The sequence below is a fragment of the Hypanus sabinus genome, chromosome 16, assembly GCF_030144855.1.
Source record: "Hypanus sabinus isolate sHypSab1 chromosome 16, sHypSab1.hap1, whole genome shotgun sequence".
Lineage (NCBI taxonomy): Eukaryota > Metazoa > Chordata > Chondrichthyes > Myliobatiformes > Dasyatidae > Hypanus > Hypanus sabinus.
Genome location: NC_082721.1, coordinates 84202639 through 84226838, shown reverse-complemented (window position 1 = coordinate 84226838; position 24200 = coordinate 84202639). Strand labels below are relative to the sequence as shown.

Sequence of the window (24200 nt, the reverse complement as noted above, 5' to 3'; positions counted from 1 at the left end):
GACAGTGCCAAGTAGGCCCAGCCGCATGGCCCAGCAACCCACCAACTTAACACTAATCGCAGGACAACTTACAATCACCGATTATCCGAGCAACCGCGACGTCCTTGGACTGTGGGAGGAAACCCACGCGGTCACGGGGAGAATGTGCAAGCTCCTTACGGGCAGTGTGGGGAATTGAACCGGGGTCGCTGGTACGGTAAAGTGAAGTGCGTTACCATGTACCCCACCCCACAGATTAGTTCCACGTTTCGTCTCCCTCACCTCGCTTCTTCAAAGTATGTATGCAGTGCCCATCCCTGAAATTCGTCTTTCACACAGGCAGCCATGAAACAAGGAAGCACTGTTTAACCAACCCCTTCAAAGAAAAACATCAATCATCAACCCCCCCCCCCCATGCACAGAAAAATCGTGTACATGGCAACAAAAAAAAGCTATGGAATATAAAATACAGAAGGGGTATTTCAGTTCAGTTCAGCTCAGTGTTCATTCTCTGCAGGCCGCTCGATTCAAAAATCGCCGAATAGTAGTAGCAAAACAAAGAGCGACCAGAACTTGGACACGTCATAAAAGCTGAATTAGAGTCCAAACCTACAATTAAACCTTCGTCCGGCCCCATCCGCTCACAGCATTGAGGGAGGGAGAGAGAGATCACTCTGATGCAAGGATCTTTCCTCTTAGGCCTGGCCAAACGTGAGTGGGTATATATGAGCAAAGTAATGGTGAGATAGCAGCATCAGCAATACCTCCCGTTACCAATGATTGGAAAGCAGTCTGATAAGCTGAACGTGAGATCCAGGGAATACACACAAAATGCTGGAGGAACTCAGCACATTAGGCAGTCTCTATGCAAAGGAATAAACAGTCGACGGTTCAGGTCAATGCCCTTCATCAGGACTGGCTGTGGCCTGCTCCAGCTGCTCTGTGCCTGAGGGCTCTGCGATGTTTACTTGGCCCTGCGGTGAACCGCGGCTGAGGCTGTGGCCTGCTCTGGCTTCTCCAGACTTCATGTCTGTGGACTCACTTTTGCTCTGAATGTTATTTGCATGAGTTGTTTTTCTCTCAGCGCATTGCGTGCTTGAAGGTCTTTTCAATGGGTTCTTTCGGGTTTCCGTGACTGCCTGTATGGAGAGGCATCTCGAGGTTGTATAATGTGTACATAGTTTGATAATAAATGGACTTCGAAAGGAAGGGGAAAGAAGGCAGAATGTGGTGGTGTGGGGAGGGGATGGAGTGCAAGTTAGAAAGTGATAGGTGAAGTCCGCTGAGGGGGAATGAAGTGAGAACCTGGGAGGTGAAAGACGGAAAAGGTAAATGGCTGAATCTTGCCATGTCTGTGAACAAGATGAATCTGGGCAATATTCCATTTTACCAAGAGACTGTTAGCTTTGAAACAATAACAGACTGAGGGTGTATTTGGTTGTCAGTGACAGTGGATATTTTTGCTCCATAGTTCAATAATTCCATTTAATAACTTTGGGTTAAACAACAGGAGCTGTTACAAGCCCAATGGCAGCTCCAAGAGAGCATTAATGAGTTGCAGAAGTGTGCAAAGAAAGTGTCAGTATGTCAGCTATACCTGTGGTCAGAGTTAGTACCTTGTGAGTTGAACTCTCACTCGAAAGGCTTGACAACCCAGACTGATACAATGTGAGGGTGTGCTGCCCTCTCCAAAGGGGGCAGTGAAAATCAGGGGGTACTATCTGGAAGAAAAAGGAGAGTTCTTTCCAATATTCTGAGAACAATAATTAAGTTCCATTCAACATTTCTCCATCATTGCTTGCGAGATCTGGCTCTGCACCAATTGGCTGCTCCTTTCCTACATTGCAACAATTGTCAGGCTTGTAGGGTAAGAATTAGGAGGGAGATCAGTGAGGAATTTAGTTCTGGACAGAGATTGGATAGGCTCAGGCTAAGGAGACTGATACATGTTTATAAAATTATAAAAAGATAGTTGTGAAAGGTAATCAGAATCTTTCTCCTATGGCAGTGGTATTAAAAACATGAGGCATAGGTTTAAAGTGAGAGGAAGGAGTTTTAAAGGGGATTTGAGGGGAACATTTTTACAGACTGTAAAGGTTTTTAGATAAAACCTGGAAGGAGGCAAAACACTAGAGAAATGGAAATTATCCTATTTCAAAGATGTGCGGGTGAAATTTAGTAAGTTGTGGGCATGCTGTGTTGGAAGCATGGCGATACTTGCGGGCTGCCCCCAGCACATCCTCAGACTGTGTTGATCGTTGATGCAAACAACACAGTTCACTGTATGTTTCAATGTACATGAGACAAATTAAGCTAATCTCTAATTTACTGTTCAATACACCATCTATATAATAAACTATCATGGATTAATGAGCCCAATGAGCAGTTTATTAAATCTCCGTGACTGAGAGGCATGAACAATTTAAGACCCAGGCACTACAAATGGTTCAGTTTGTAATGTATGTAGTATACAACCTGAAATCCTCTTTACAAACATCTACAAAACAAAAAAACCCCAAAGAACTAGTGAGGGAGTGAGAGATCACCCCTGCAACAATGAAAATGTAGCTCACTGTCCCGATGTTACAATCTTCCCCAACGGGGACCGACAGGCTCTCAACCGCCATCAAAAGAGAAAGAGCGAGTTGCTCAAGTACAGAAATTTCTTCCAACAGCAGCGCACACCGCCTGCCGTCTCAATGTTTCAGACTCACACGACGCTTCAGTCGGTGATATCGGCAAGGAGCCAGGTCATCTACAGGACCACATCCCAAAGGCGCACACCTTCTAGACCGCATCTGGAGATACCGAAACACTGGTGAGTCCGAGAATGAGAACCCATCAGTCATGGAGAACCATAGTTTGAGCTGGAGCTAGAGATCACGGACTCTGACAGGGCACCGGCCACATTGAAAGGAAAAGAAAGACATGAGCAAAGAAGAAAAAACTGTTTTGCGGATGAACAGTCTAGAAAAACCTCTAGCACCATTAATATTGCAAGAAGATGGAAGATCATAAATACAAACCAAAACTCCAGAGACGCTCAGCATGTTGGGTTAATATCAGGTTGTTTAAGCACATGGGATCTAAGATGAGCTGGCTACTTGGATCCATATTGGTGTGGTGTTAGGGCAAGGGTAGAGTGGCAGACAGATGGGTCTGTGACCCATAGTGTACTACAGGGATTGATGCTCGGGTCCTTTTTGTTGCTGTATACATGTTTATCAACAACTTGGATTTATCAACAATGTGGATGTTGGTGGTGGTGTGGATAGTGGGGGATGTTTTCTTCGGCTACAGCAGGTTTGTTCGTTATGTGCTGTGTCAAATGACATAGGCAATTATGGTCTTCCACAACTATGATTGTCTTGGAAGATTTTTTCAGCCGAAGAGATTTGCTATTGTTTTCTTCTGGGCAGTGTCTTTACAAGACGGATGGCCCCGACCATTATCAATACTCTTCAGAGATTATCTGCTTGGCATCAGTAGTGACACAACTAGGACTTGAAATATGCATTAACTGCTCATACAACCATGGCTTCACGTGACCCTGGCAGGCCAGACAGCATCTATGGAAAAGAGTCAACAGTCGACACGTCAGGCCAAGACCTTGTATTCTGTCTGGGTAGCCTCCAACCTGGATGGCATGAACATCAATTTCTTGAACATTCGATAATTGCTGCCCCCTCCTTCACTATTCCCCATCTCTCACCTTACCTCCTTACCTGCCCATCACCTCCCTCGGGCACTCCTTCCACTTCCCTTTCTTCCATGGTCTTCTGTCCTCTCCTGTCAGATTCCCCCTACTACAGCCCTTGTATTTCACTATTCGACTTCCCAGCTCTTTACTTTACCACTCCCCTTCTCCCGGTTTCACCAATCACCTACCACCTTGTACTTCTTCCTCCCCTACCTACCACCTTCTCATTCAGACTTCTCATCTCTTTTTTTTCAGTCTTGAGGAAGGGTTTCAGCCCGAACTGTTGACTGTTTACTCTTCTGCATAGATGCAGCCCGGTCTGCTGATTTCCTCTAGCATTTTGTGTGTGTTACAGGGTAAAAAGTTGGGTGTAACTTTGTGAATAGAATTTAATCCTGATGAGTGCAAGGGGATGCATTTTTGGAAAGCAGTTGGGCGTAGAACATGCACTGAACGATATGGTCTAAAGCAGGTTAATGGACAGAGGGACCTCGGGCTTCAACGTTGGCAGGTGAGATGGTGAAGAAGGCAGATTCTATGCCTGTCTTCGTAGTGGGGCAAGAAGTATAAAATTGGAGATGTTCTGTTGCTACTTTACAAAATGTATCTGCTGTGAGTCTTGCGTTGAGACTGAAATTGGAGTATTATAGACATTCCTGTCACTACACTATAGGAAGGGCATGGTTGTGCTGGAGCAACTCACCGGGATGTGCCTGGATAAGAGGATTTTATAAACACAAGGGATTCTGGAAATCATGAGCAACACATGCAACATACAGGAGGAACTCAGTCAGTCAAACAGTACCTATGAAGGGGAATAAACAGCTAGAATAAGAAGGTGAGGGAGCGGGACAGAGTGCAAACCAGCAGGTGAAAGGTGAGACCAGGTGAGACGGAAGGTAGGTGGTTGGGAGGAGAAGGTATGATGTAAGAAGCTGGGAGGGGATAGGTAACAGATGTAAAGGGCTGAAGAAGAAGGAATCTAATTGGAGAGGACAGTGGACCACGGAGGAAGGGGAAGGAGAGGTGGAACCAGAGGGAGGTGAGGAGAAGAGAAGGGATGAGAGGGTAATCAGAATAGGAAATGGAAAAAAGGGAGAAAGAGGGAGAGAGGAGAAATGATCAGAAGTTAATGTACTTGGCATAATTTTGGTGGCTATCCAAGCAGAGTATGAAGTGTTGCCCCTCCAATTCATGTTTGGCCTCAACGTGGCATTAGAGGGGGATATGGACAGACATGTCAGAATGGGAATGGGAAGGTGAATTGAATTGGATGGCCACTGGGAAGTCCCGCCTTTTGTGGCGGACAAAGTGTAGGTGCTTGACGAAGTGGTTCCCCAATCTGCGTCGGATCTCAACAATGCAGAAGAGACTGCATTGGGATCACTGGATAAAGCAGATGACCCCTACAGACTCACTTCACCTGGAAGGACTGTTTGGGGCCATGAATGGTGGTGAGGGAGTTGTCATGCTTGTTGGGATAAGAATTAGGAGGGAGATCAGTGGGGAATTTAGTTCTGGACAGAGATTGGACAGGCTCAAGCTAAGGAGACTGAGGGGTGACCAGATGCAGGGTTTTAAAATTATAAAAAGGATAGTTGTGATAGGTAATCAGAATCTTTCTCCCATGGCAGTGTATTAAAAGCATGAGGCATAGGTTTAAAGTGAGAGGAAGGAGTTTTAAAGAGGATTTGAGAGGAAAAGTTTTAACAGAGAGATTGGTTGATATCTTGAACTCACAGCCAATGAAGGTGGGATAATCAGATACAAGCACGAGGTTTAAGTGACATTTAAACAGGCATGTAAATAGCCAGGGCACAGGAGGATACTGGCCTAACACACACTAATGGTAATCGTGTAGGTGGCAAAAAGGCTGGCGGAGACATGTGGGCCGAATGGCCTACTTCTGTGTTGTACACCTATGAATCAATAGCATTTCCAGGTTTGAAGAAGCTTAGATGTGAGGGAGTTTGTGGCTCATCTGTTTTAATCAGCTGAAATTGGGTAAGGGAGCGTATTATGTAAACTGTATAAAACTCCCAGAGACATAGGCCATGCGAGCAAGAGCTTGGGTACTGGAAACAGAAGGAGCCATTCAGTCAGTCCTAGCACTGAATAAGATCATGGCTGGTCTATTTCCTCCTGCATAAACTTCACATCCTTCAATTCCCTTCCCATTTAAAATACAATTCACCCATGCTTTGAATACAGATGATCATAAAACCATCAGCAGAAATATGGCATTCAGCCCATCATGTCCACTCTGCCATTCTATCATGGCTGATCTATTATCCTTCTCAACCCCTTCGTCCCAATAAACTTTGACGCCTTTACTAATCAAGAACCTGTCAACTTCCGCTCCATGGCCATTTGTGGCAATGACAAAGTCCTTTTAGGGCAGAGAATCCTGAAGACCTCAGCTGAAAATTATCCTCCTCTCTCTGACCTGAATGACTGACCCTTGCTTTGACCCCTGGCTGTAGACATGCTAACCAGCAGCATCTAATCCCCTAAGCAGTACGGTTGATAATAGACAGTGACTGATTTGTTCTCTGGTAGAAGAACCAGAGGGGAGTTGATGGAAAACAACTTTACTCAGGTGTGGTAGGTGTCTGAAAGGGTGCAGAAGCTGTGGAACCTCCCCCAGCATCACCAAGGAACCCCGATAAAAACTCGGAGAGCTGAGGTTGGTAATGCCACCGTTTAGATGCTTGGAAGTAGGACTGGGCTGCACAGAATATTTTTGGCTGGAAAGGATGCAAAGACTTCACTCAGTACTGCACCATTTTACGATTCTATGAATCAATAACAAGGTGTTTTTTTGGGGAGGGGGTGGTGATGGTAAAATGTGTACATCACCCATTCTTCACCAAGTGAAAGTAAATGCAACCTGGCCCCAGCCTTGTACGGTGGTTGAACAGAGACTGACAGTGTGCACCGTTAGATGTTTGCATTCAGCAACTGCAATTCAGTCTGGAGCTGCGGCTAATGGGACTGAACCTGGCCTCCTCACTGTCACATGACATGGGGGAGGTGGGGAAGTGAGCTGCGGGAGGGAAAAGAAAGGGAGAGAGAGAGAGAGATAAGATCAGACATGATTTCACCCGCAAGAATGATGCTTTGAGAACGAGCAGATGGCTGTTTGTGTCAGCGAGGGCTAATTTCTCCAATCACAAGCTCATCCCCTCCTCTTTGCACAAAGCTGTTTCAGTGGAGTCAGGATGATTTTTCCTCAAAGGAAGGTAAATGCATCTTTCTTCTTCTCACCCTTTTCTGTATTCAGCTGGATTTAGAGAGAGAGAGAGGGGGGAGAGAGGGCAAGGGGCAGCCGGTGTGATCAGCACAGATCGTTGTACCTCTGTGCTCCTGTCGAATTCACAGTATTCAAAACATGGTGCTCTTTGTCAAGCTAGCTGCTTCTTGTCCATTATTCTAGACCTGTCAGTCAAGGCTGAAATAATTGTGACGGCCACTAATAAAAAAAATTGTGTAAAGTGTATGCAATAATGTGCCCATCCTGATGTACCCCATGCCCTCATCACCGTTCACTCCTGTGCCAGCTGATTTACACTGGCCCCTGGTATTAAAAATTCAATTCTCATTTTCAAATCCTCCATAGTCTTTCCTCTCCCTGCTTCTGCAATCTCCTCCTGCTCAGTAACCCTTTGTATGCTATATCCTAATGTTACAGTCTATTTGTAGCATCTCGCTCATCCCAGAATGTTCTTGTTCCGCCACTGGTGGCAGCATCTTTAGCACGTTCAAAGACCTAGAATTTGCTCCTTAACCTTTCTTCCTCCACCTTTAACTTATACCTTAAAATCTTTTCACCAATCGTTGCTTGGCTCTCTGTCAAATTCAGTCTGATGATGTGCCTGTTATCGAGAGTGAGGAACTATGGTGGGGTTCCTCAGCCTGAGCTGTTCCTGGGTAAAGTCAAATAAGTGCTCTTACCATGTGGGAAATGCTTAACTGTCAAGGTCTGCTGGTCAAAATCTTCTACTTGTATCTGTAAACGCAATGCTTTTCAATTTAATTACCACCCAAGGCCAGGAGAGGGGGTGCTAATCAGCACCCTAATTAGGCCAAGATATGATTCCATTGCCTGCTGGAGATCGTTATCCAAAGGTTCTCTCATTGAACAATGCTCAGTCACATCTGCTTTGTTCCTGCAATTCAACACATCATTGATAATCACTTCCTCAGTACTGTCCATCCTACAGAACCACCTCCCTCAGTACTGACCATCCTACAGAACCATGTCCCTCAGTACTGACCATCCTACAGAACCATGTCCCTCAGTACTGTCCATCCTACAGAATCATGTCCCTCAGTACTGTCCATCCTACAGAACCATCACCCTCAGTATTGACCCCCTAAAGAACCATTTCCCTCAGTACTGACCATCCTACAGAACCATGTCCCTCAGTACTGACCACCCTACAGAATCATGTCCCTCAGTACTGTCCATCCTGCAGAACCATCTCCCTCAGTACTGACCCCCTATAGAACCATCTCCCTCAGTACTGACCATCCTGCAGAACCATCTCCCTCAGTACTGACCCCCTATAGAACCATCTCCCTTAGTACTGACCATCCTACAGAACCATGTCCCTCAGTACTGTCCATCCTACAGAATCATGTCCCTCAGTACTGTCCATCCTACAGAACCATCTCCCTCAGTACTGTCCATCCTACAGAAACATGTCCCTCAGTACTGTCCATCCTACAGAACTATGTCCCTCAGTAATGTCCATCCTACAGAACCATCTCCCTCAGTATTGACCCCCTATAGAACCATCTCCCTTACTACTGACCATCCTACAGAACCATGACCCTCAGTACTGACCATCCTATAGAACCATCTCCATCAGCACTGTCATCCTACAGAACCATGTCCCTCAGTACTGACCATCCTACAGAACCATGTCCCTCAGTACTGTCCATCCTTCAGAATCATGTCCCTCAGTACTGACCATCCTACAGAACCATGTCCCTCAGTACTGACCCCCTATAGAACCATGTCCCTCAGTACTGACCATCCTACAGAACCATGTCCCTCAGTACTGTCCATCCTACAGAATCATGTCCCTCAGTACTGTCCATCCTACAGAACCATGTCCCTCAGTACTGACCCCCTATAGAACCATGTCCCTTAGTACTGACCATCCTACAGAACCATCTCCCTCAGTACTGTCCATCCTACAGAACCATGTCCCTCAGTACTGTCTGTCCTACAGAACCACATCCCTCAGTACTGTCCATCCTACAGAACTATGTCCCTCAGTACTGCCCATCCTACAGAACCATCTCCCTCAGTACTGACCCCCTATAGAACCATCTCCCTTAGTACTGACCATCCTACAGAACCATGACCCTCAGTACTGACCATCCTATAGAACCATCTCCCTCAGTACTGTCCATCCTACAGAACCATCTCCCTCAGTACTGACCCCCTATAGAACCATCTCCCTTAGTACTGACCATTCTACAGAACCATGACCCTCAGTACTGACCATCCTATAGAACCATCTCCCTCAATACTGTCCATCATACAGAACCATCTCCATCAGCACTGTCATCCTACAGAACCATCTCCCTCACCTCTGTCCATCCTACAGAACCATGTCCCTCAGTACTGTCCGTCCTACAGAACCACATCCCTCAGTACTGACACCCTATAGAACCATCTCCCTCAGTACTGTCCATCCTACAGAACCATCTCCCTCAGTACTGACCCCCTATAGAACCATCTCCCTTAGTACTGACCATTCTACAGAACCATGACCCTCAGTACTGACCATCCTATAGAACCATCTCCTTCAATACTGTCCATCATACAGAACCATCTCCATCAGCACTGTCATCCTACAGAACCATCTCCCTCACCTCTGTCCATCCTACAGAACCATGTCCCTCAGTACTGTCCGTCCTACAGAACCACATCCCTCAGTACTGACACCCTATAGAACCATCTCCCTCAGTACTGTCCATCCTACAGAACCACATCCCTCAGTACTGTCCATCCCACAGAACCATGTTCCTCAGTTCTCCCCCCCCCCCCCGACAGAATCCTACCCCTCAGTACTATCCTTCGCGCAGAACCATATTCCTTAGAATTGCTCTACCTCTGTTCTCCCCAGTGTTGTTCCGGAAATGGGGCAATTGTTGTTCAGTGTAATCCCCGCAACAATGCAATTGTTCTTCCGTACTGTCACCTCAGAAGTGTCCTTGCCCCCAGGCGAACTGTTCTGACAGCTCTCTGCCCGCTCACCACTCCCTATCCGGCACTGATTCTGCATTATCACCCTCTGGAGGCTAAGCTTGTTGGAACTCCCCTTTGTCTGTGTGGGGAAACTTTCCCTGGTCATGCCTCTATAATAGTGTGGAAGATGCCCCTCACACCCCCCTTTTTCTAATGTTCTCTGCTTCCGTTCCACAGTCACTCTGTTTGTATTGTCTCCAGACGATACGGGGAGCCTGCGATGTTATATATATTGTATATGGGGGGGTGGTATGTTAGCCTGGTGGCTTGTGTAACTTTTTGACAGCGACAGCGAGCTGGATTTGTTTCCAGTGCTGTCTGTAAGTGGTCTGTATGTCCCCGCCTACATTCCAAATTGGTTCCTTTATTGGCCAGATGGCTGTAGTTGGGCCACAAAAAAATAAACAAAATAAATTGTCCCTGCAACAAGGCAATGAAGCCTCATTATCATTTTGTTAAATGTCCAATATCCCCAGTTTAGTTATTATTTATTTTTATTTATTGAGAGATGGTGTGCAGAAAGGCCTCCATGCCACCAGCAGTCCCCTGGTTTAGCTTAAACAAGGGACAAATAACAATGAACAATTAATCTCATTGAACCGTTACGTCTTTGGACTGAGGGTGGAACCCTCAGAGGAAACCACAGATCATACAAGCTCCTGACAGGCAGTGGTGGGAATTGAACCTGGGTCACTGGGACTGTAAAGCGTGTTACCGTGCCACTCCCTGCATACTTTGCAGTTTGTGCAGTACTTTGCTCTGTCAGAGAACTAACCAGATTCCTCTGTTTCCCAGCGGAATGTGTTCCTGGTGATGATCCTGGTTGGTGGTGTGTCATTCATTGTCGCTGTGGTCCATTACATCCACCAGGCTCCCTATCACATTATACTCTCACAGCTGGCTAGCAGACCGGGCGCTGACAGCCTGAGCCATTTCTTCAGTGCGTTTGGTCAGAGTAACAAGGTGCTCCAAGGCTATGTCAGCATCCCCGAGCAGCAGGTGAGGACGCAGCTCGTATTTCACTGGAGTAGGTATCACATCTTCGGCAATGCCATGGGTCACCAAATGTCTTCGGGTGCTTTGATTCTTTATTACTACTCTTTAGTATCATGCTTCTTCACCCTGTCTGTCAGTATTGCTTATCTGACCATGGTGGGTTCTCCCTCAACCCTGTCCCTCAGACTGTGGTACGCTCCCTCAGTCCCGTTCTTCAGTATGTGGTACACTCCCTCAGTCATGTCCCTCAGTCTGTGGTACGCTCCCTCAGTCCTCTCCCTCAGACTGTGATATGCTCCCTTGGTCCACTCACTTAGTCTGTGGTGCGCTTACTCGATCCTGTCCCTCAGACTGTGGCACGCTCCCTCAGTCCTGTTCTTCAGTATGTGGTACGCTCCCTCAGTCCTCTCCCTCTGTGATATGCTCCCTTGGTCCACTCAGTCTGTGTTACGCTCCCTCGATCCTGTCCCTCAGACTGTGGTACACTCCCTCGGTCCTGTCCCTCAGACTGTGGTACGCTCCCTCGATCCTGTCCCTCAGACTGTGGTACACTCCCTTGGTCCTGTCCCTCAGACTGTGGTACACTCCCTCGGTCCTGTCCCTCAGACTGTGGTACACTCCCTCGGTCCTGTCCCTCAGACTGTGGTACGCTCCCCCAACTGTCCCTCAGTCTGTGTTATGCTCCCTCGATCCTGTCAGACTGTGGTACACTCCCTCGGTTCTGTCCCTCAGACTGTGGTGCGTTCCCTCGACGCTGTCCCTCAGTCTGTGGTACACTCCCTCGACCCTGTCCCTCAGTCTGTGGTACGCTCCCTCGATCCTGTCCCTCAGTCTGTGGTACGCTCCTTCGACCCTGTCCCTCAGTCTGTGGTACACTCCCTCAGCCCTCTCCCTCAGTCTGTGGTGTGTTTCCTCAAACAGTGGCATGCTTTGTCAATCCTGTCCCTCGGTCGACAGGTATTCCCTTGACCCTGCGTCTTGTATGGTGTCACACTGCCTCGATCTCTCAGCCGGCAACGGGCTCTCTTACGTCCCTTTTGCTGTTGGCCAATCCTTGGCTGAGGGACGCCGCCTGCGTGATAGATGGGCAGGAATTTGAGCTGCAGATGTGTGAATGATATGTACCTGTCCACGTCCCTGTCCCCAGCCCCTGGTCCTCACCTGTCAACAGTGCAGCATCGTCTCCAGTTCTGGGCAGATGCTGGGCATGAAGCTTGGCGCTGAGATTGACCAGTCGGAATGCATATGGAGGATGAACAATGCTCCAACTGTAGGCTTCGAGACCGACGTAGGCAGCAGGACCACAGTGAGGGTGGTCTCCCACACCAGCACCCCACTACTTCTCCGGCAAGGGGCTTTCCTCTCCGGCCTCAACAGCTCCTTCCACGTCTTCTGGGGCCCGCAGCGCAACATGAGACGGGACGGCAAGGGAATCGTCTACAACATGCTCAGGACCGTCCGCAATCGCTTCCCAGATGCCAAAATTTACACCCTGACAGAAGAAAAGATGAGATTCTGCGATGTCACTTTTAAAAGGGAGACTGGGAAAGACAGGTAGGAGGAGCAAGATCCCTCAGTTCTCTGCATCTGACAATAGAACAGGACATTTTCACTACACATAAACACAAGATAGTCTGCAGAAGCTGGAAATCCAAAGCAACACACAAAATGCTGAGGGAGCTCAGTGGGTCAGGCAGCATCTATGGAAATGGATAAACAGTTGGCATTTCGGGCTGAGACCCTTCCTCAGGATTGAGGAGGAAGGAGGAAGTTGCCAGGTAAAAAGGTTGGTGGGGGGGGGGGGGGAAGGAGGCTGGCTGGAAGGTGATCGATGAAGCCAGTTGGATGAGAAAGGTCAAGGGCTGGTGAAGAAGGAATCTGATAGGAGAGGAGAGATAGATACTGCATTGATCCCAAAGGAAATTTCAGTGTCATAGCAGCATTACAAGTAAACAGATATACAAATATTAGAAGAGAAGTAAGAAAGGATAAAAAATAAGTTACCTTAAAAGTAAGATGTACAAGATTAACAAATCAATGGTTGCAATATTTAGATTTCCAAGCTCACACTGATAAGATGGTAATGCAAGAATGAATTCACATTCACACGATCCAGATAACAAGTGATGGTAGTATTAAACAGGGTGCTGCGATAGCAGGGCGCGGTAAACAGAGATTAATAACAGTCTGCAGGAGGGGGCCATCACTTCCCCAGCTCTGGGTTGACTCATTATACAGCCTAATGGCCGAGGGTAAGGTTGACCTCATACAGAACTCTTTGGAGCAGTGCAATTGTCTTAGTCTATCACTGAAAGTGCTGCTCTGTTCAGCCTCTTGCAGAGGGTGAGAAACATTGTCCAGAATTGCCAGGATTTTCCGGAAGTCCTACCACAGCCTCCAGTGTGTCCAGTTTGACTCCTCTAACAGAAACAGCCCTTCTAATCAGTATATTGAGCCTGTTGGTATCACCCATGTTGATGCCATTGCCCCAGCACACCACCACATAGAAGATTGTGCTGGCGATGACAGACTGGTAGAACATGTGAGGAAGGGGCCTGTATACTCAAAAGGATCTCAGTCTCCTCAGGAGGTAGAGGCAACTCTGGTCCTTCCTGTACACAGCCTCTGTGTTGGTGCTCCACTCAAGTCTGTCATCCAGGTGCATCCCCAGGTACTGGTAGGTCCTCATCACATCAACGTCCTCACAATCAATAGTAACAGGGAGCAGTGCAGGCTTCATCTTCCTAAAGTCCGTCACCATCTCCCTTGTCTTACTGATGTTGAGCTGAAGATGATTCAGCTTGCACCATTTGACAAATCTTCCACCAGGGCCCTGTTTTCATCCTCCCATCCTCCCTTTATACACCCAATTATCGCTGAGTCACCAGAGAATTTCTGCAGATGACATGACTCAGTGTGGTATCTAAAGTCCGAGGTATACAAGGTAAACAGGAAGGAGCCGATACGGTCCCCTGAGGGCCCCGCTGCTGCTTACAGCCATGTCTGACACACAGCTCTGAACCGCACAAACGGTGGTCTGCCAGTCAGGTAGTCCATTATCCAGGATACAATGGATGTGCCAACCTGCGTTGAATGGAGGTTTTCCCCCGGCAATGAGGGCCGTAAGGTGTTGAAGGCACTTGAGAAATCAAAAGACACGATCCTCACAGTGTTGCCCTGCTTATCCAAATGGGAGTAGGCTCTGTTCAGCAGGTAGATGACACTGTTGTCGAGTCCAGTGTACTCCTGGTAGGCAGACTGCAGGGTATTGAGGGCTGATCTGACCAGGGGGAATAGAGGAAGGGGGGGAAGGGGAATTCTTTTTAACTGGAAGGAAAAATCGATATTCATGTAACTGGGTTGGAGACTACCGAGACGGAATATAACGTGTTGCTCCTCCACCTTGAGGGAGCCCATGGACCAACATGTCGAAATGGGAATGGGAGTTAAAATACTTGGCCAGCGGGAAGTCCCTCTTGTGGCGGATGGTGTGGAGGTGCTCGACAAAGTGATGCCCCAGTTGGCAGCAGGTCTCGGCAACGTAGAGGAAATGCCAGAATCACTACACCATGAGATGAGTCAGCAGGCCGCAGACTGCTGTTTAAAGATTGACACTCTCACTGGGGGTTTGTGCAAATATTGACACACTCACTGAGGGTCTGTGCAAATGTCGTCAGACACACTGACGCAGTGAATATCTGTGCAGACATTGACACACACTAAGGGAGGGAATCTATGGGCGTTTATGCAAACATCGACATATTTACTGGGGAATCTCTGCCAGTGCTGTCACACTCACTGGAAGTTAGTGCAAACATATACACACTCGAGGTCTGGAAACACTGACAGTGAATATCTGTGTAAACGTTGACACACTGGGAGTCTGTGGAAACACTGACTGAACATCTGTGTAAACGTTGACACACTGGGAGTCTGTGGAAACACTGACAGTGAATATCTGTGTGAACGTTGACACACTGGGAGTCTGTGGAAACACTGACAGTGAATATCTGTGTAAACGTTGACACACTGGGAGTCTGTGGAAACACTGACAGTGAATATCTGTGTAAACATTGACACACTGGGAGTCTGTGGAAACACTGATAGTGAATACCTGTGTAAACATTGACACACTGGGAGTCTGTGGAAACACTGACAGTGAATACCTGTGTAAACATTGACACACTGGGAGTCTGTGGAAACACTGACAGTGAATATCTGTGTAAACGTTGACACACTGGGAGTCTGTGGAAACACTGACAGTGAATATCTGTGTAAACGTTGACACACTGGGAGTCTGTGGAAACACTGACATGCTCACGCTGAGCGTTATTCGCAGAGCCTCTGTGTTCATTGACATATGGACTCTGTTCAAACATTGATACACTGCCTGGGGTTGCACACCTGGAGTGTCCACAGAACCCAGGACAGTGACAGCCTTGTGAACGCTCACAGTATACTTGGTCCTAGAATGATATTTCAAATTCTGAATCTAACATTGAATTTAGCATCGTCAGGCTCTCGTCTCTTCCGGTCTTGTAGCTCATATCCAGTGTTGACAACATTCTTCATGTTTCACTGCTAGTTAACTTTAGTTATTCACCACCCCTCTCTGCTCTCTTTCACCCAAACTGCATCACCGTCTGCTCTCAATCCTATCAGAGACTTCCCCTCTCTTCTCTCTGCCCCTTTCTCTTTCCTTTGTTCACCTCTCACTTTTCTCCCGGTCTGATGAAAAGTCATAAACCTGCTTCTGTTTCTGTTTCTGTTTCCCCTGTCTGCAGACCCTTCTGACCCATTGACCATTTTCTATTTTAACCCAAAAAGGGCAACATGAACTCTTACTCATCAGGGCTGTTGGATCTCCATTGAATCTCTGAAGTCAGAAAGGGCAAACATTCTTAATACCAAGATTTCCGTTTATTTTAGTGTGCAAACAAACATGCAAATGCTTTGCAAACTAAAGAAAGAGCTGAGAAATGGTGGTGAGAGGGGATTTAATGCTAAGAGTGTAAGACAAAGGAATAAAAGATGGTGTTTCTGAAAAACATCTATCACTTTTATAGACAAGGTAAAGAAAATTCCTTAGATAGAGGTAAATTAGTTAATAGGCTACAATTACAATAACATCACATGGGAAATGTGCTGATACTTAGCCAATGAAAAATGAGAAAGGTGATAAACCGCTAGTTTAGCTGCTCTACCGCTTTTTGCCATTGAGTGTGAAAGATACATGAGTTTGTTAAAAAGTACAAATCTTGTAAAAAGTATTATTAAAATAAAACAGTGGTTTCCAAACAAGGAACACACTCAAAATGCTGGAGAAACTCAGCTGGCCAGGCAGCATCTATGGAAAAGAGTACTGTCGACATTTCGGGCTGCCTGCCGAAGGGTTTCACCCCAAAATGTCCACTGTACTTTCAACCATAGATGCTGCCTGGACTGCTGAGTTCCTCCAGCATTTTGTGTGTGTTGCTTGGATTTCCAGCTTCTGCAGATTTTCTGTTGTTTCCAACGAGGAGATGAATTATAACTCTCTCCTGAATTTCCATCAGACATCTTGGGATTAGCCTGGATATTTGATACAATACTGCACTGTTTCCACATGTGTCACACTTAGAACAGGTGCTAAAGTCAGAGACGTAACCATAGTGGGACGACACAATGAAGCAGCAGGTAGAGCTGCTGCCTCAGATCTCCAGCAGCCCAAGTTTGATCCTGGTTTGGTGTTGCTGTTTGTGTGAGACTTGCATGTTCTCCCAGTGATAAGCACAGGAGATTCTGCAGATGCTGGAAATCCAGAGCAGCAACACTAAACGCAGGAGGAACTCAGCAGGTTAGGCACCATCTATGGAGAGGAATAAAGGCTGAGACCCTTTATCAGGATTGGAAAGAAAGGCAGAAGGAAGCTAGTATAAGAATTTGAGGGAGAGGAAGGAGTACATACTGGCGGGCGATAGGTGAAGCCTGATATAGGATCCTGGCCTGAAACGTTTACTGTTTATTCCCCTCTGAAGATGCTGCCCGACTTGCTGCATTCCTTCAGCATTTCCTCGGTGTTACTCTCTGTGATAACATGGTTTCTCCTGGATGTGTCCATTTCCTCCCACAACCTCGCGCGTAGTTCAGTGGTAGAATTCGAGGCGTGTTGATGGGAATGCGTGGAGGATAAAATGGGACTAGTATAAATGGGTGGTTGATGGTTAGCATGAACTCGAAGGGCCAAATGGCCTGTTTCTGTGCAGTATCTCTCTACAACTCCAATCCCCCTGCCAGTTTCTGCTCACTGTTTTGGTTCTGTTTCATCCTCCGATTTGTAACCTGATTCTCTGTGTTGTAGGGTGCTGTCTGGCTCTTACCTCAGTACCGGCTGGTTCACCTTCATCCTGGCAATGGAGGCCTGTGACACCATTGACGTCTACGGAATGATCAATGATACGTACTGCAGGTACCACCAGAAGGGGCACGCTTCACATCACACGGCCAGTCTCTCCTACATTCTCGCCCACTGGCCCACTCCCACAGCTTGTGTAATGTCATAGTCCTTTGGGCAAGCACGTATGGAGCTGTTGTCCTGCAGCCCCCGGTCTCCTGGACCGGCTTCAGCTGTGAACTTGCTTTTAGGGACCCTGCAGCTCATGTACTCTGTATTCTTTCTTTACTTTTGTTTTGTGTGTGTGTGTCTTTATCCCCTGCAGCTTCTGCTGTGTTACTTTGTTTGGTGGGTGCCTTCAAGAAAGTGAATCTCGAGTTTGTAAACAGTAGACATCTCTCTCTCTCCCTACTGCCCGTCACCCCGTTGGCGTTTACGGCAGCAGTGAAGGTCCTCCATCTCTGGCCCCGTTCAGGGCTCCCTTCATCGTATCGGTAGCTCAGTTTTCGCTACCGTCAGTCATGCAGGTCCCAGATGGAGACTCGGGAATACCGTCGCACTCAGATGTAGAAGGATTCTTCATCGCTGTTTCCCTAACAATTTTGTTTGACCAGTCAGGGTTGTTAGCCCTGAGCTGAGCCCCCGAACCAGGAGGGCTGGTGGGTCACTCTTGGTCTGGCCTCTCTCTACCCTTTGACCTGTTTGACATGGCTGACCCGACCAAGAGCCAAAGCACAAAGCCCTGACTCCAGCCAACATAGCTCTCTGGGCCATTGAGGCAAGGTTGTCGTCTTGGAGAAAACTGCATGTGTACTTTGATAACAAATTTGAACTTTGAAATTTGAGTCATGGTCTTCTGCCCAACTCTTTCATTCTGAGCGTGATGACAATCTAAACTAATCCCCTTCACTAGTGTTTGGTCCATAACCCGCTAGGCCTTTCTATCCTTGTGCCCGTACTAGTGTTTTTAAAAATGTAATTGTACCCAACTCTACAGCTTCCTCTGACAGTTCTAACCACTTTCCAGCCTCTCCCTGCACGAAAAAGTTGCCCTTCAACTCTCTTTTAAATCAGAATTAGGTTTAGTATCACCGGCATGTGTCGTGAAACTTGTCGTCTTTGCAACAGCGGTACAATGCAACACATGATAATAGAACCCATCAAATGGTGAAAGGCCTCGAGTCTAAGACCAGAACACACAGCCTCAGAATTTCGAACAGAGATGAGGAGGCTTTTCTTTAGCCCGAGAGTGGTGAATCTGTGGAATTCATTGCCACTGGCAGCTGTGGAGGCCAAGCCTTTATGTATATTTAAGGCAAAGTTGATTGGTCAGGGCATAAAGGGAGAAGGTGGGAGTTTGGGGCTGAGGGGAAATTTGGATTAGTCATGATGAAGTGGCAGAGCAGACTCGATGGGCCAAATGACCTAATTCTGTTCCTATACCTTAAGGTCTTATATATTCTAACTGGCTGCATCGCTATCTGGTATTGGGGGTGGGGGGAGGTGGTGGGGGGGGCTATTGCACAGGATTAAAGAAGCTGCAGAAAGTTGCAGAAATAGAAATAAAAAAGTAGTGAGGTATTGTTCATGGGTTCAATGTCCATTCAGAAATCGGATGGCAGAGGGGAAGAAGCTGTTCCTGAATCATTGAGTGTGTGTCTTCAGGCTTCTGTACCTCCTCCCTGATGGTTGCAATGAGAACAGAGCATGACCTGGGTATTGGGAGCCTTAATGGTGGACGCCACCCTTTTGAGGCATCGGCCTTTGAAGTTGTCCTGAATGCTGGGGAGGCTAGTGCCCAGGATGGAGCTGACTGATTTTACAACTTTCTGCTACTTACTTCAATCCTGTACAGTGCCCGCCTGCCCATAGCAGACAGTGATGCAGCCCAGTTAGAATGCTTTCGTGGTACATCTGTAGAAATTTCCGAGTGTCTGAGGTGATTCTCCTCCAAATCCTCATGAAATACAGCCTTCTGATCGTAAATCTATGCTCTTGAGTTTTAGAGTCCCCTGTCCTGGGAAAACATGAACACCCATCCTCCTTGAGATTTTATAAACCTCTACTCCTATCTCCTGCACTCCAGCCTACTTGGCACCCCTGGCAACATCCCCATGAATCTTTTCAATTTGTTATTTAGAGATACAACACTGTTGGTGGAATCTGTGCAAGTAAGGACGAGATAGAGGGATTAGAGGAGGTTACAGCCAGCAAGCTACTGGATGAACTCAGCAGGTCAGGCAGCATCTGTGGAAGGAACTGAGCAGGTGACAGTAGAGGGAGTTGTACTGATGGTATTGACAGGGCCAAACCACAAAGGGGAGAGAGAGGTCAGTACTGATAAGGTGAGTGGGTGGGTAAGGTGGGGGGGTGGTAGCAGGTGGAGAAAGGGAGCTGTGCCAAGCAGGGGAGGGAAGGGAGAGAGAGAGGGTTCTGCAGAATAGAGAGGGGTTAGCTGGCCCAGAACATTGGGGGGGGGGGAACAGAGAAATGATGAGGGGAGTGTGAGACCCTAAGTATTTGGCTATTTGGCCATCAAATCTTCTCCACCATTTCATCATGGCTGATCCATTTTCCCTCTCAGCCCCAATTTCCTGCCTTCTCCCCTTATGCTTTCATGCCCTGACTAATTATGAATCTATCAACCTCTTCCTTAAACATACCTAGTGATTTGGCCTCCTCTGGCAACGAGTTCCACAGATTCACCACTCTCTGGCTAAAGAAATTCCTCCACATTTCCATTCTAAACAGACGTCCCTCTATTCTGAGGCTGTGTCCTCTGGTCTTGGGCTCCCCCATCAAGTGCAGGAATGGTGGGCTAGAGGGATATGCTGAGATCAGTTGGATTAGTTAGGATGAAGGGGTTGTTGCTGGAAGGAAAACCAGTGATGAGAGGGATGAGTTATGTTAACTCGCAGGATTTGGAGAGCGTCGGTCACTCAACATCTGTCATTTATTGCATGTCGCTAATTGACCCTGAGAAAGTGGTGGTGGACTGCTGCAGCCCCTCTGATAACAATGGTCCCACAGTGGTGTTGGAGAGGGTGTTTTTCCTGGACCCAGTGACAGCCACGGCTTGGCAATATATTTCCGAGTCAGGGTTGTGCGTGACTTTGAGGGAAACCTGATAGTTGATAATGCTCCCGTACAGCTGCTGCCCTGTGTCCACCTGGGCGGTGGAGGTAATACGTTTGGTAGTGAGGGTGAGTAACTGCAGGACATTCTCATTCAGCATGTGCTGCTGCTGGATCATCTGAATGGTTTAATTGGTAGATGGGGCACCAACCATATTGGTTGCCTGGTCATGAATAGTTGAAAAGTCATGGAGTCAAAGTACAGCACAGAATCAGACCTTTTGGCCCATCTATAAGTGCTGAACTATTTAAACTGCCTACTCCCATCGACCTGCACTGAGGCCATAGCCCTCCATACCCCAACCATCCATACGTCTCTTAAACATTGAAATCGATGGGCTATGGTAACTGGCAGCTCATTCCACACACTCACGGCCCTCTGAGTGACAAAGTTTCCCCTCAGGTTCCCCTTAAACTTTTCACCTTTCACCCTTAATCCATGACCTTTAATTGTAATCCCACCCAACTTCAGTGGAAAAACCTGCTTGCATTTACCCTATCTATACCCCTCATAATTTTGTATATCAAATCTCCTCTCAGTCTTCTACATTCAAAGGAATAAAGTCCTAACCTGTTCAATCTTTCCTTGTAATTCAGGCCCTTCAGGCTCTGCAATATCCTTGTAAATTTTCTCCGTACTCTTTCTCAATCCCACGGCCAAACCAGCCAAATGCAGGACATCCCATCAAACCCCTGATCTGTGCCTCAAAGATCATGGAAGGGCTTTGAGAAGTTATCCACTTGCCACTGAATACCCAGACTCCAACTTGTCTTGGTTCTACATTATTTATGTGGCTGGCCCAGTTTTGTCATTGGTGACAATATTAAGGATAAATAATGGTTTCAGGGTGTTATAGTGATCTCCCTTGTGTTGAAGTTGTACCAAGGGTTCTTTTATGGTGGGATTGGGGTTGTGTGATTGCTGAGAGCAGGTAATAGGTGTAAGGTGCCTAACAAGGATGGGTCATCTCAGAAAGCTACCGGTTATTGCAAAATAAGTTACATTTCTCCATGGAAATGAGATGGTGTGTCTCTCTCCCGTCTGCAGGGCTGAAGGGCACAAGAACGTCCCATACCATTACTACGAGCCCAATGGTCAGGAGGAGTGCACGGAGTATTACATGCATGAAAATGCCCGCTATGGAGGGCACAGGTTCATCACAGAGAAAGCGGTGTTTGCCAAGTGGGCCAAGGAGAGGAAGATCAGGTTCTTCAATCCCACCTGGCAAGTATCCTGACCAAGGCTCCGTCATTGAACTGCATTCCTCGGAGATCAGTGGCAATGGTCAGGTGCTCACTTCACTAACTGAGCGCAGCGAAGTCATCGTTTTGAGTGAACGCAGGCTAGTTTCTATTTCTGTGCGCCGCCAATAAATGTTGCCCCACCCAGCTGTTGGTGTGAGGACCAATTGTTGTTCTTCATTTGCTTATGGAGAAGTAAAGTGCAGTCAGGCTGAGGTCCCGCTGGTTTATGCAAAAAGAGTTTGTCAGCACTGCCGTCCTTCAGTTGAGACACTTCCTCCATCGCATCACACTTTCTAAGTATCTTGTTGGCTGGGAGTCACTTTGGAACCTCGAAAGGGATGTGGGAATGCTCAAGGAAGGCAAGTTTGTCTTCCTTTGAAGGCTGGGGGGGGAATCATTGGTGAAGACCTCCATCCCAGAGAAGGGAAGGCGAGGAAAACTGACGGCAGTCTCGTGTTCGCGCAGTGATTTGTGGAAATGGTATTCTAATACTACTCACTACCGAACTCGTAACAAACACAACCTGTATTCTAGCATCCGTTTATTCAGTTTCTCTGATTGATGTTCACTAACTTTCAATGACAAGTCCTATTTTGTGAATGCCCTGGATACGATTCCCGTGCTAACCTGGTTCATCTGCTGTCTGAAGAGGTTGTATGCTATTTTTTGCTGGGCATATCCACACGTCAGCAGCAGGTGCCTGTACTATGCTCCCAGACAGCACAGAAGTAGGTCCTCCTGTCCACTACGTTCAGGTCTACCATCACACCACTTTGATGAGCACTTTCACTTTGTCTGGTGGCCAGCCATTTAATTCCAATCCCCATTTCCTTTTCAACATGTCAATCCATGGCCTCCTCTACCGCTACGATGAGGACACTGTCAGGTTGGATGAGCAACACCTCATATTCCGACTGAGTGGCCTCCAGCCTGATGGTGTGAACATCGATTTCTCTAACTTCAGTAACTTGTTCTCTCTTCTTCTATTCACCACTCTAGCTCCCCTCTTACCTCTTTTTCTCCTCACCTGCCCATCATCTCCACCTTGGCTCCATCAACTTCCCTTTCTCCCAAGATCCACTCACCTCTCCTATCTGAATCCTTCTTCTTTAACCCATTAACTTTTCCACCTTTCACCTCCCAGCTTCTCACTTCCTCCACCCACCCTCACCTGTCTGCACTTATCACTTTCTAGCTTGTAATCCACCTCCCGCCCGCCCCCCCCCCCCACCACCACAACCTTCTTATTCTGGCTTCTTCTCCCTTCCTTTCTAGGAACAGGGGAAGTGTCTCAGCCCGAAACGTCGACTGTTCATTCATTTCCACAGATGCTGCCTGACCTGCTGAGTTCCTCCAGAATTTTGTGTGTGTTACTCTAGATTTCCAGATCTGCTGAATATCCAGTGTTTATGCATTTATATTCGTCCAGTTGTATTCTTCCACCGTTCCCATTAAATTCCCCTTTAATAACACCACTAGAGCCTATTGCTGAGGCTAATTAACCAACCCACGCGCCTTTGGGATGAGGGAGGAAACCTGGAAGAAACCACGTGGGCACAGGGAGAATGAGCAAACTCCACATAGACAGCACTGTAGATCAGGATTGAAGCTGCAGCTCTACCAACTGCTTTAAAATATCAGATCACGCATGCAGAATGGGGATGAGGCAGTTCATCTTCCTCTGAAATTGGGAACCCCTCCTCCTCAGAAGGTGGTAGAAGCAGAGTCCAGGAGCATTGTTGGGGCAAAGGTAGTTAGATTCTCAACGTGGAAGCAGTAAGAGGTTGCTACAGGTAAGCAGGGATGTGGAGTTACAATCAGATCATTTACAGCAGCAGAGAAAACTCATGGAGCCAAGTGGTCACCTCCTGCTCTCAACTTGTTTGTCCATGCACACACAAGATCACCCGACGAAACAGGAGTACAGCATCCACAGCTTGGCTCAAGCCTGGCTGACCATCCAGTATGATCGTGGGACAGAGATTTCCAGGGATTCACCTCGTAGTTCCACGGCAGCTCCATTTTAAATCTCAGCCCTTTATATTGTAGGTGAGTCTCCTTGTTTGTGACAGCAACTTGGTGAAAATGTCCACTTATCTCCCCTTAGGACCTTAAATGTTTGAATAAGATCGCCTCTCTCCTTATTCTTCTAATCTCCAAAAAGATCGTGATCAATCAATCACTCACTCAACATTCCCGGTCACCGTGAAAATTATATGCAAGTCCTTTAAGTAGCCAAGCCTAAAGGAAGGAACAGAAAAGGCTGGCATCTTTTCCAGAACTTTTCAAACCACTGCAGAAAATAAAGTACTTTTGTAGTTATTAATTGTTATAATGTTGAAAATGCACTCACCAATATGCATGCAGGAAGATCCCACAAACTGTGATGTGATGTTAACAAGATAATCAATGTTAGTAATGTTGGAACATTTCTGATGAGATCATGTGAAATTTTTCCTTTCATAAGATGGTGCGTTCCTGTTATAAGATAGGCCTCTTTTCCAACTG

At 47.1% G+C, this 24200-nt stretch overlaps 1 protein-coding gene across 1 annotated transcript; it reads left to right on the top strand.

The window, feature by feature from the left end:
* Nucleotides 1-6767: 6767 nt before the first annotated feature.
* On the top strand, nucleotides 6768-22893 carry LOC132406530 (alpha-N-acetylgalactosaminide alpha-2,6-sialyltransferase 3-like). Its single transcript, XM_059992323.1, has 5 exons — nucleotides 6768-6921; nucleotides 10740-10943; nucleotides 12088-12494; nucleotides 17281-17388; nucleotides 21496-22893. Exons 1-5 carry the CDS (start codon nucleotides 6901-6903, stop codon nucleotides 21683-21685), a joined length of 930 nt encoding a protein of 309 aa, XP_059848306.1. The 5' UTR covers nucleotides 6768-6900; the 3' UTR covers nucleotides 21686-22893.
* The last annotated feature ends 1307 nt before the right edge of the window (nucleotides 22894-24200 follow it).